General features: G+C 40.7%; 1 protein-coding gene across 1 annotated transcript; it reads right to left on the bottom strand.

Annotated features, from left to right (window-relative positions):
• Window positions 1-5,639: 5,639 nt before the first annotated feature.
• Window positions 5,640-11,695, bottom strand: LOC126560705 (O-acyltransferase like protein-like). The gene is made up of 10 exons (XM_050216663.1): window positions 11,623-11,695; window positions 11,392-11,534; window positions 8,537-8,750; window positions 8,197-8,471; window positions 7,142-7,314; window positions 6,857-7,013; window positions 6,585-6,778; window positions 6,021-6,504; window positions 5,846-5,953; window positions 5,640-5,726 (listed from the first exon to the last, which is right to left on the bottom strand). The coding sequence occupies exons 1-10, from the start codon at window positions 11,693-11,695 to the stop codon at window positions 5,640-5,642; spliced, it is 1,908 nt and encodes a 635-aa protein (XP_050072620.1).
• Window positions 11,696-13,259: the final 1,564 nt, after the last annotated feature.

The raw sequence follows: 13,259 nt of genomic DNA, 5'->3' as shown, positions 1-13,259 counted from the left end.
ACTTATTCTGGAAGAAATGGGTTTCCGAATACTTACCTACTCTTACTCGTCGGACCAAGTGGTTCAAACCGGTACGGCCAATCGGGATAGGGAAGTTAGATAGGACTGCACACAAAATAGCAGTCTTGGACGTCATAGTCCAATAGAAAACCGCGTGGTTCCAACGGAGCAAGGAAAAGAAACAACTACGCGACACACAAACACACATACGTACACGACACGTAAATGACAGGACTACACACGCGATCACTGACAGGGCAAAGGAAGTGAAGCCACGGTTGATAGCTTAGATAAGAGAAAGGAGAAAGAAAGGTTGCGTCATCACATAAGGCGGGTTAAGCGTTTCAAGCGTTTACGGGCTCTAGTTGATTAGATGATACGCAGATAAGATAAAGGAGAGGTTGGGTCACTACGGCGGGTTAAACGTTTCAAGTGTTTACGGGCTGTAGACGATTAGATTCTTCAACCGTGGCACACTTGGGGAGACAATGTTGGAAACTTTATAAGGTTCTCAACGCCCTGTCAGTTAGGAAGTACGAAGAAGAATAGAAGAGAATAGAAGAATAAGAAGGATCAGAAAAGGGCAGGACGAGCCTGCCCCGGGATCAGTTAGGGAACGATCGATTCATTCGAAAACGTATCACGAGCGGATAAAGATCGGAAAATTAATATTAGCGCGCGCGAACAGCGGACTAATTTTTTGGCTCTTTCTTTCTTTCTCTCTATTGTATCTCAAGAGCTTGGTAATAAAGAAAAGCTCAGTACACTGAAAAGGCAAAAGAAGCCGCTCGTTTTTTAACAACTTGTTTCTACTCGTGCGAACCCTGTTGACGATTGTACTATTTTGTTGTATAGTTCTGCCACTAGATTAATGAGTTCAGTAGAGCTTAAACCCCTTAACTTGGGTTTGTTAGTATTATTGGTATATGTTTGTTCTATTTTATTTATTATTAAGTATGACGGCACATCGCCGTCATGCTCGTTCTATTTATTCTTTCATTTATATTATATTATTACGGCTCACCGTCGTATTGTCTGTGGTGACTATAGGCAATATACTAAATATTAGCAAGGCATTTCCTCCCTGTTATTTGCCTCATCCGGGGCATACTCGGTTGTAGCTAAGTTGTAAGAGCGTAGGTGCTGCTGATGATGATGATTCTTGGTCCGGTGCTGTTGCTGTAACTATTGCTTCTAACTAACCATATGGTCGGTTGCATCCGAATTCCGGCTATTGTGGTGTTGTGGCCGTTCTATTGTTGACCATTGTGCTTCGGTCTGGACTGCAACAAACAAGCAAAATGAGATGAACAGCACAAACATGGATTCGCCTGCGTACAGTGTTCTCCAGTGCAGTCCAGAAGTGACATTCCAAGTTCGCTCTGGTCAACGTCCAATCTAAGAGTGATCGACAAGTTCTATCGCGCAGCAGCAAGAGCGATTCGAGCATGAACCCGCCAAACACCCCGAACCCGACGCCAACGCTGTCAAACACGTTGTGTCAAAACTGGACTGGACTAGAGAACACTGTACTGTAAATAACTCCTGCCTCCCTGTTACTTCAGTGTTGGAATCACTCCCGAGTGCTGTTGTCCCATCATCGGATCACCCGTGGTACTACAAAAAATCCATTTAAAACATAGACAACACAACATTTAACAAAAAAGGAATGGTGAGAACGAATAAGGATTGAAAGGATCATAGGGATGCGGAATCATAGGACAAGGCCGTTGTCACTGGCGAATAGGAAGATGAGCCTTATGTAGGTGAGGTTACCGGTAGCCAACACTTCTCTAATTTCAGCATCCGGTCGTCTGCCAATATGCTCGACTGCGATCAAAAAGAAGGGTCTTGCGGTTTCAAATTCCACGCAGGACCACAGATGGTAATCTTAATCGTGGAATCCTTCACCGCAGCCACATACTTTTGTCTCAGCCAGAGTTATATACCGTAGATGAGCATTCAATGCAAAATTATTCGACATCAGTCGAGACATCATTCGTATGAACGCCCGGTCTACAGAGAGCCCATCGAACCAAGGCCGCAGGGACACTTGCGGAGAGATCGAGAAAAGGAAACACCCGAGTTCATGTGCCTCCCACATGCGAGACTTCTGCCTTCTGCCAGCGAGACGGGAAAAGTTTCTGTGGAAAACGCAGGAACTCTTTGGCCGAGATTGGTCGGTCGTAAAAAGCGCCTTCTTGGACGCCTGTTTTGGTTAGTGAGTCAGTCTTCTCATTGCCGGGAATTCCACAATGAGAAGGGACCCAGATTAGCGAGATCCTAAACGCTTTATCTATTGAGCCTTATCATTGAGCCTTGCAGTTAAATGATTTTGATGATAAGGAAATCCTGACTCTTAACAGCCTTCGGAGATCTCAGTGCTTCAATAGCACTAAGGCTATTAGTGAAGATGAAGTACTGGTCCGAAGGTCTCGCTACATGGCTGCTTTAATTTGAAAAATGCTTCGGTTGACTCGCTAAAAACACCGAAGCCCAGAGGATAATCCATCAATGTAGTACTGGCTTATTTGGTCTGAATGACTATACTTGTTCATGAAAATGCCCGGAACTACCCTCGGACGAAGATCATTCGGTATGGTCCTAATTTCCACGCGCAACGAGAAATCTGTTGTTAAAATGGAACTGTAGTTCTCAGGAAGGGCAGCACGATGTAATGCCTGTGGAGCGCTAGGATGCACTTTTACTTGATTTTGCTCTTAGAACCTGTCTCTAGAAGCGCTTCAAAATTTTCTGTTATGAAGGGATTTTTTTTAATTCATAAAAGACGGCCAGGCCGTATTGCTTACAATAAACTTAAAAGTAAAATACTCCTTTCATCTTAGCTGGGAGAGATTTCCTTCTCCGAGCCGTGAAAGGGCACGATATCCCGGGTGTGCTCGGTTATATCAAGAGATTTGATACTGAACAACGGACTAGAAGGCGAAGCGACAGCATTTCAAAACGCAGTTTGAGCGACATCACTCCTTTCAACACTTCTAGGGACATGTAGTGTGTAGATTTCATGCTCTCTAGTGCAAGTCTAAGACAGCGGTACTGTAGCCTTTTAAGCTTGAGTATCAACGTAAAGACTAAAACTAAAAGGAGTAAAGACTACTATCTCAGTTTTCGTTGCAGAGAACTTGATACCAAGGAATTCAGACCACTCGGCAAGACTTCCAGAGTGGTTCGTAAACCCAGTTGTATTTCGTCGGCACCTGTGCTTGCAAAGGATATAACGCCGTCATCTTCCAATTGTCTAAGACTGCAGTTTGGCGCTAGACAAGAGTCTATCTCACTAACAGTCCATGGAAACTGGTTCGTTTCTACTGCACGTGACCATTGTTGAAATTCTTAACTTTTACCGACAAAAGGTTGCATAAGAGGTTATTCAACTTTGGTCCCAGGCCCGCATTTTCTATCTTTTGACTCAGCTTGTATGGTGAAACTGAGTCAAATGCCCCCTAGATGTCATTATTAGTTAATTAAAAAATCTTTTATCTTCTAAGTCATCTGAGGAACTTTTCGATTAGAGTCGTTGGCGAAAAGCGAACCTGCCCCTTTCACGCTTTAGTATGAGTTCCAGATCGTTGGTTTCGATATCGGGCATCGAACCAACAATTAAATCTTAAGTTCCCCAGCGACGACTACAGTTTGAACCGTTTCATATAAACTGCTGAAAAAGGGAGTGAATGAGGCGAAATAGTTGGTAATCGGTGCCATAATCTTGGTTTGTTTGTAGTTTTGGAATTGATTAGGAGAATTTAGTATCGTTTATATGTTGAAATTCTTTCCACGATATCAATATCATTTTGTAAAAAATGTAGTGTATTTTTTTCTCCTGCATTTAATAGGACGTTTTGATTTTTAATATTTGCTCTAAAAAGTCATCTTTTTATCGTAATTTTTATTTCAAGGTTTAATTGATAACGAAGTAAACGCCCAATTTTCAAAATAACAGCTACTAATATATTATTCAATACGATTTCCATTACTGTATGTCGCAGATAAGAGGTGTTTGTCTCTGTCTTTGATGAAGCATTTTTTTACAGCGAGACCCAGTTTTACACAGCCTGACCCAGGTTGCGTCAGGGAGATGTTGCCTGTCTGCTCTTCAATTCTTCTATAAGTTAATCCAGATCCAGAGCATAGACATCCTTGGTGTGCAGCTTTCCTATGTAGCAGAAGGAGATCCTTACCAAAGGATAAAGCTGATGGTTTTGGTTGGAGAATGGTGGGAGGAAATAGAGATTGAAGTGCTGGTTGGAGAATAATGAGATAAAAACCATGACGATGATGATGGCACCGGAAACACTAATTAACGCTGGGGTGATGTACATATAGGTAATCGTCCCTTTGAAGACTTCTCCTATCGACTTGGGCTGCGTGCAATGGTGCTGGCTGGCAAGTGGCCGTACTACAGCTTGATCCTGAACATCTCCACTAAAAATAGCTGTCGCGATGGACGAAACAAACTGTGTAGTCTCAGTCCAAATCTGATGAAATCCTCTTAGCTGCTGTTGAGAAGAAGAAGAATTTCTGTCCTCGTATGTGAACGGACACCATACGACACGGTACGATGGAGGAGCTGCTGCAACGACGAGCTCTACGAGCTGTAGTGTGATATTCTGATCGTTCAGTACAATTACACTTGCTAGGCTCCGGTGAGCTAGTTATGTCAGTCGAGTCGTAACCAAGGATGGCACTACATCTCATCGTATCTTCGACCACGACGTCTGCTTGATCCTTCCCTCCCTGTTTGATGTTCTCTCCAATTCTCCGTTAGCATACTACTATGCGTTATCAGCTTTTTTAAAGTACATTTACTATATTATCATTTTTTTAGTCGTTTATAGTCGGACCGGGCTCTGAAAACTGTTAAGTTAGACGATTTGCAATATTCAATCGAACAGTTTTCCATTGATTGTGGAAAACAAATTTGATCGGACAATATTTGATGTGTCTAAATGTGCGCTTATTAGCTCTACTTATTGCGCACGAGAAGGAAGGAATGGTTTTGAGAGAATACATTTGGATTGAATTTATTTTATTTTATTTCACTCACTCAGTAAATTTGATGAGTAGTATTCAGTCATTATCATTTTACCCAATACCGTGTCCGGATACTAGCGACCTTAAACACAGCTTTCTTTGCTTTACTGCTATAACAAACTTTGCTTTGACATATTTGTGCAATTGCTACCTTCGGTTAATCAATGTTGTGACTCAACATCTAAAGCCATCTATGATACGATCGAATTGTTACAACTTATTTTGTTTCTGGTGTGAATTATGTTGCTTACTTCTATAATTATGGTGGCGTACACGTAGCTGATGATCAACAGTACATCCACATTTATTTAAAAACTAGTTTTATGCACGTGTGACTCATTTATCACTTCACATGAAGTTATAAAAAAAAGCCACTGATGATCGATTAAGGATATGGAGGAAATGGATATGGCTGGACCCGAAGACAGCCGAGTGCTACGTCAATCATTATCACTTAGTGACCGGATCGAGTAATGGCGTTACTGTACTGGGTTCTGCTAGGGCTGACAACGCTTATATAATTAGGATTTTTAAGTATCAGGCTTAATATTCGTTTGTTTTACACAGAATGCTTGTGAAAAATCGTTCTACTGATAATGCTCATATACCACCGATGTGATCAAGTGTTGTCCGATCACACATTTATAGAAGTTTTCGATGTTTAGCTTCGATTTCTGCAATGAACGCAATGCATCACATCAATGAATTAGGTAAACATAATAAATATATGTATTATACTAACAAAATTAAATGAAATCTTACCAAACGGTGCAGTCCTGTAGTCCCTCAATACTATTGCTATCCATTTGTTACCTATCAGTGCGACAGGAGCTTCTAGAGCAAGATAAAGGAGCAGCGCACAAGTGACTGTTATCAACAAGGATGCTGACGTTATTAGAATCTGCAAGAGAAAAAGTATGCGCTGAATCGAATGCAAACACTACATGTATAATTGCTGACCATCTTACCAGATTGAATCCTCCGTAAACTATAGGAATCGGAAAGTTTGTATACAATCCATATATTACAGAGTATTGCACTACGTACACGCAATAGCTTATTTTGGCGAAAAACTGCAACACACCATGCGACAACACGTCCAAAACACGTGATTTACCTTTCAGTGCGAAAACTAAAAACAAAAGGCTATAGCTACAGCCCCATGAAGATTTCAGCAGACTACCGTAGATCGCGTGGAAGATGGAATTTTGTTTATCTACGTTCAAGAATGGAAGTAGCGTGGTGAAAGCATTCAACCCAAACAGTGCCACGAAGGATATGCTCAACCACTTTTGCAGTACCGGTAGAGATTGAGCTTGCGAACCACTTGCTAGCACACTCCTATAGTACATAGCGGCAATTATGCCGAAGAAATAACCACTTAAATTCGTGTGTGATGGAAGGTAATACTTTAAAAAATGATCATAGGTACGTAGTTCCGCTAATGCATGCCTGATAGGAAGAAAGAAACGTTAAAAAGTTAACAAAGAATAGAGAAAATGTGTATCGCGATGGTTGTCTGCATTGGCTACCTCATGTCGAAAGTCATCGTAGCTGCGGTTGAAGCAGTGTAGATGATGTATGCCGGCAAGAAAAGTGCCACCGCAATCATAAAACGCACCAACCACCTTTTTATTGAGGGAAACTTCCAAACCAGCAAGAGCAATGCCGAACCGATTAGGAACAGTTGAAAATCGGCACCCAAATACCAACTAAACTGAAGGCACTGGAAACGGAAACATACATGAGAATTGAGTAGTATTTGCTCTTTTGTAAATAACAAAATTGAAATTGATTTACTTACAGGTTGAGTGGTATGAATGTAGTTGTTCACAAAAAGCATGTTAGTCCACCAATTTTCTAGGCAGAAATCGTTAAACTTGTATTCCAGCGGTCCTTGTTTGACGCGTTTGTACCATGTCGCTTGGTATATGATAATGAAGGCATATGCTGGCAGTAATCTGGTGAAAAATTTTTCAAACATGATGAATACATTTTTGTGTATTTTTTCTACTAAAACCATTAAGTCGTACTAAATAATTATAAAAAATAAAACAAAAAAAAAACTTAAGCCATTTGTTGGACTTACCTGACTAAACGGCGTAATAGCTTGTCCAAAAAGTACATGAAACTGAACGATGGTGACCGTTCAAAGTGTCTCAGACAGCTTATTCCAAACACCATTCCACCCAACGTAAAGAAAAACTGTATCATATGAGTATTTCCGGAATTGACTAGCGGGAAAATAAAATGATTGGCTTGCTATAAAAAACACACACACGCAATAAAAAAAACAATTAATAATACTCGTCCATAAACTATACACACAAACACACACTATGAAAAAAAAAACAAATAATAAAACCCGTCAACGAATCGCCTAACATGTGATCACATGAAATTAACACTAGGTTTGTGAGAGTTTTTGATGAAACTTTTGATACGGACACCCGTTAAATTGACGGGTGGATGAAAGTATGTATTTAATTTTTTGTTAAATCGATTTACTACAACTAATTGTGAGTTGAACAACACTGTACAACACTAAACGAACATATTAATTTGTGGTGTTTAACCACAAACTGGTTGTTAAGCGTAAGGCGCTACGTTTTTGTGGCCCTCACTGTTCCTCACGGCTATCGCTATCGACGTTAACGGATTAGACTAGCAGCCGCTAGGCGGCGCCACATCAGGCGATAAAAGAAGAGATCGTTAGGACAACGACAGGAGATGAGATCGCTTCGAGAGCATTTAGATTAGGGACTAGCGACTAACGATTAGGAGGATCGCTCTCTTACGCTCCGAACCGTCCAAGCGAACGGACACAATAGAAGATGGTAAACGAAACCCAACAAATTTCACAAAAATAGTTTTCTCTTTAAATGTGTTTTTGATATGACTTTGATTTTCGAAGAAAACGAGGATAATTAATAAGGTTAGATGGTTATTTATGTAACCACCTAATCCGCCAAAATGACGGGTTGAGTAGAGTCATATGAATTTTGAAACTTTACTTATTACTTATTTAATTTATTATTGACTCAAAAACAAAGTTATGAAAGTTATGAATAATACTATGGTTTTTTACTGTGTTTCGGTTCAAAATTAAAAATCCGTCAAAATAGTGTTAACAATATTTCTTACCGCTTCCAAATCTTCTGTGTTCCACACAGGCATACGAATCATCGGTAGCTGTGAGTGCACTATCAGTATAGTAAGCGTCCCAAGCGCACGAAGTCCTTCGAGGAACGGTAGTGCATTGGGCTTTGGCGCTTTTAACAATCGTTGGATATTTCTTCGTATGGAAAACGCCTCCACGAATAAGTCATCGGAACGATCGTTGAAATCACTCCAGGTAGCGCAAAGCGCTGTGAGCAATAAGATGAGTGTGAGACAACCGAAAATGTAGTCACCAAACGCTAAAAAGGGGGAACAAAAGTTAAATATGCATACGACCTATCACACTTGGTAGATACAATCTTACTTCTCCGCTGTTCGAAATTTGCTCTTGTCCAACATGATTCCGTAGTTGTATGACTTTGAAGACCATATTGATCGTAGATTTTATGGTTTAGATAAGTATCAACCAGCTTTGCCGTATGTTGAAGATCATGTGCGGCACCGGCGTAATAATTGCTCAAACACAACCCCCTTTCAAGCTGATCGTGTCGAAAATTTCTTCGATTGGACAGCAACCGCTGAAATAAATCCAAAAATTATAAAACTCTGCAGAAGCGCTACACATTACATGATGGTCAGATTTCTTCGGCAAGAGACGAAAACCGTGTTATCCAGTACCAGTACCTTTTGCGATTATTTTTTACATCTTTGTTAATATTTAACGCATTAAACCACTAGAGAAGACGTCCATAAGGGCGTGATGCTGACATGTTGGGGAAATTTTAATATTTATATACTCATTTACGATATTCCAATCAATCAATTCAGCAGCACTCATATTACCCACTAGCTGTTACAACACTTGGGCACAAACTTGTATAGTCTATGCAAAACGATTCGGTAATGATCACTCATTATTTCGACCACATTGTTAAGCATCAGTCATAGATCATTTCAACCGTTACACCTGACATTCTTCACGGAGAGGATCGCAGGTGTCGTAAACAGACAGATATCCCTAAAGTGAAAATGAATAGATTCCTTTCAATTCGTTTAAGCCACACGGCTGGTGCGAAGCAAGTGGGTTTGAGCGTTCCCTTGGCATTGCGACATGCAGCATTTCAAACACACCGATGGTATTCAAACACTCCATGGTTGGTCCATGGACGTACCACTAGACCAACGATGATTGAATACACTTTTACGCTATTATTTGCCAGCTGCAGCCATGGCAATGGCCAAACCCATCAACCCATATTAGGCCGACGATCATATGTAGAAATCTTTTTGGAGGATGGCAAACAACCAGCGTACTTTGCGTACAACCATACATTCGTACCTTCGTACCGTGCAGCGATTGTGCTGCATATTCACGATAGGGAAATGTTTACTAAAATTGCGTTGTCATCGTGGTCAAATGTTCACTAGTTCCATTAAAAGCATGTGGTTTAGTTTCAAACAGTCTAGGTCAAAAAGATTTTGAAATAAATACTCGTAAGGGTCAGAAATGGGGCGGCCCATTTCTGACCCTTACGTCGGACTTCATACGGCAGGACCGAGGTTCAAATCCCATCCGGTCCGTCCCCCCGTAGTGAGGATTGACTAACCAACTACGTGGTTATCGGCAGTCTAGTAAGCCGTTCGATGTTCGAAGAAGAAGAAGAAGAAGAAGGGTCAGAAAACCATGGAGAGGGTTTGCAGCGGCACTAACAAATCGTTTAGTTTTTAAGCTATAAAGTAATAGCTTTTCCGTGCATTTCACTACCGTTGGGGAGATCTTGATATGCTTTCACGATTACATGATTCAAAGGGAATTATGCATTCAAGCAACGTTTCCGTAATTTTAGAATTTTTGTTGATTGGTTTTGGTTTTTCGTACTAAACCCAGTGTTAAAAGCGTTGACGGAGCAAAGAGACTGTGAGAAGACCGGTTCATGCTGCAGATGAACACTTCTTCTTCTACTTCTTGGCTGAACGACCTCTAAGGCCAGGTCGGCCATCAAAACGGCTTACTAGACTGCCGATACCACGTAGTTGGATAGTCAATTCTCACTACGGGGGGACGGTCCGGATGGGATTTGAACCCCGTTCCTGCCGTTTGAAGACCGGCGTCGCTGTCGCCTATAGCACCGAACCGCCCCGACCGGCAACAACCATTTAAATTATAAATTTATTAAAATTTGTTTCAAAAAATCCATAAAATAAACTTGGTAAGTTTATTTATGGACATTTTTTTTATTTTAACCCTTAGCCTAGTCTATTTGCAACAACTACGATTATTTTATTAACTAAACTTTATCGGTATGCCCAGGATTAGGCAAAAAAAAAACGATGAGGAAGTGTCTTGAGAAATTTGTACAAATCAGCTCAAGAAGCTGTACTGAGGATACAGCATCGAGCCATAAAACTTAAACAAGAACCCCTTTTTTATTTATTTTTAAGTATGACGGCACGTTGCCGTATTGTCAAGAAGAAAACACTTGATCAGGCATGAAATCAATAATCTCTCTTCTGTCTCTTATAGGCTTAACTTTCAGCTCTACCACCGGACCGGGCCTATCAATCAATCGGACCAGATCATTAATATAACTTTTAAAAATACAAGTTAAGCGAATTGTGTTTAATGATCAAAACAGGACTTTACATATATTACTTTACATCAATAGGCCACAGGTACTTTACAGATGGCAGGATAAGGACCAATATATATAAGAAAAACAAAATAAACATGAAGTTAATCTAATTTGAAACATCATTAGAACACTTATCCTATCGCACACAATTAGTTACTGTACTACTCGAACAACAATATGAATTGATCTTCTCCATTCTCATTTCATTGTCACACAAGAAGCGGTTCGCAAGGCATTAATTTGCAGCACAAGCACTTGGTCGATGATATCACTACGGTGAAACATTTTCAATCAATCGAAATGAAAAATGTCGATGACGATACCGCAGAAAATGCTAACGCTGTAATTCGGTAGGTTGGTGTGAAGAATTTTACCGAAACACCTCGTAACATCACCACTTTTTAACTCCACTGTACACAAAATATTAGTAAACTTCCACCTCGTTTAAGTTATTTTATTACAATATTTTTTTTTTTACTTAAGACTTTTGTTTGTTGGTCCAAAACATGTTAATGGAATCCATTTTCTTAGTGCACAAAAGCTACCGTAAAATTAATCGTTAACTAAATAAGCTTAAGACAATTACAGAAATGTTTTGCCACAGCTCATTGGACGTATCTGCCTGTAGGGTACTGACACTGACACAGTAAACGAAATTGGTATGTCTTTGGCGACACGTGTAGAAATCATCATACTCGTAAATTCGCGGCAACTTGACATAGCTCTCAACTGCTAAAGAACAAATGAGAAAAAATATTCCTAATCAGAATAAGAAATCCATGTCATTGCATAATCAACAAGGGAATACGACACGCACGGTACTGTTGGTCACATAAAGCACCACACAAGGCCACAGAAAGCACTAGTCCACTTCTCACTGCCAGATACATCATCTGTGCTGGATCGATCGTACCTGAACCATCGCACACTTTCAACTAAAAAGAAAATATTGTTCGAGCTGTGTTGGAGTGGAGGGCTAAGCGTGCAAGCATCAAGGGTGAACCATCGTATAAGTAAACTAAACAGATGCTTGGTACCCCTTGGCTTTGTGGTCATTGTTAGGGCAGCTTCCTCGAAAGGGCCATCGTAAGTCTCCTCCCTCATACACCACCCGCTCCCGGCCCTCTCCCCTCCCGTCGCGGTTGAGACTGTTTTCATGGATGTATTGGAAAGCGTCCTCGGTCACGGAGTACTATCGATGTGTTGTGATCAGCACATTCCCTCCCACTCACGAATGCGTCAAATGTTTTGCGCTCCACTGGATCTGCGAGATGCCCGCCGGTCTGGTGGCTCAATGGGGTAAGGGGCCAAACCATTCCATTTTGCTTGGGGCCTCCACAAGGGTCTCGGTACAAATAACAAAATCATAGGGCTTGGTTTCTCTAGCTCCATTCCACCCCTCCCCTGACCCATCCCCATTTCACCTCAATCCAGCGAAGCTACTCTTTCTTTTGACCTTCAACGGATGAAAGAGGAAGCGCATGTCGTTTTGGCTGCTGCACTTTTTTATAGATATTTTGGCGTGTTGAACAGATAAGCGCCCTTGAATCGGAATCGTTTTATTGCAAAATCAAATTGTATGTCACCCAATATGGTCACGTGTACCTAATTTCATGCCTTGTTTTTTATTCGTGCAGGAGGGCTGCTGGCTGCTTTTCATAGCTTAACATGTGTACAAAACATCATATCGTTTTGTTTGTTTTATTTGTCAAAGTCCTGTGAATTTTTGACACATGATTATGCAGCTAACAGCATTGCAGTTTTGTGATATCATAAAAAAATCGTTTAAAATTCGGTTTTCAGTCTGAATCAAAAGTAGAGATGGTGTAAAATTCCGTCATCGTGTAGAACGCTCGGATCTGAACCTTGTTACACAAAAACCATCAGACACGTGTGAAAATTCACACTTGCTTGCTTATAAAAGAGCAAATAGTACGATGGTAAATCTCACGATTGCAACGGCCAGTTAATCTAACGCCTCAGAGTCATAGCATTGAATCACATACTAAAAAGTAAATTAGACAGCAACACGTTAAATGCATTGAATGAATTTACAAAAGTCACAAAATTATGCTTCAAACGCTGTTGGGTGGTTCTCATTAATAATTTGGTTGTACAAGTCACATTCAGAACTCTCTGTTTATGTTTCACAACGGATATTCACTGCGACGAAATCCTTTTAAAATGCTTTTCTGTTTTTTTACTGCTTTCCGCTGGTCATTCGATTTGGTTTTTATATTTGGCCGCCCAAAAAAAAAAACAAACTCGACTAATGAGTCTATGATCAGGCTCTTTTAAATGGACACGTGTGGCGGTTGAATAAGGCTATCGACAGCATCGGCACGCGCATGGCGCGCATGTTTTGAACACTTTTTCTCAATGTCAACAGCATAGCTGAGGACTTAGGTTCGGTTGTGCTTGGGGTGCAGACTTCAGTACAATCGCGGCTATACT

Source organism: Anopheles maculipalpis, chromosome 3RL, assembly GCF_943734695.1.
Source record: "Anopheles maculipalpis chromosome 3RL, idAnoMacuDA_375_x, whole genome shotgun sequence".
In the NCBI taxonomy this organism is placed as follows: domain Eukaryota; kingdom Metazoa; phylum Arthropoda; class Insecta; order Diptera; family Culicidae; genus Anopheles; species Anopheles maculipalpis.
This window is presented reverse-complemented; position numbering and strand designations above follow the sequence as displayed.

Bases quoted from the DNA above. Each gene is read 5' to 3' on its own strand.
- LOC126560705 (XM_050216663.1), bottom strand. From the start codon at position 11,695: ATGTATCTGGCAGTGAGAAGTGGACTAGTGCTTTCTGTGGCCTTGTGT. The intron at 11,535-11,622 runs GTGCGTGTCGTA...GTTCTTTAGCAG, and splicing joins TTTATGTGACCAACAGTACC to TTGAGAGCTATGTCAAGTTG. The intron at 7,014-7,141 runs GTAAGTCCAACA...ATTTTTCACCAG, and splicing joins CTATTACGCCGTTTAGTCAG to ATTACTGCCAGCATATGCCT.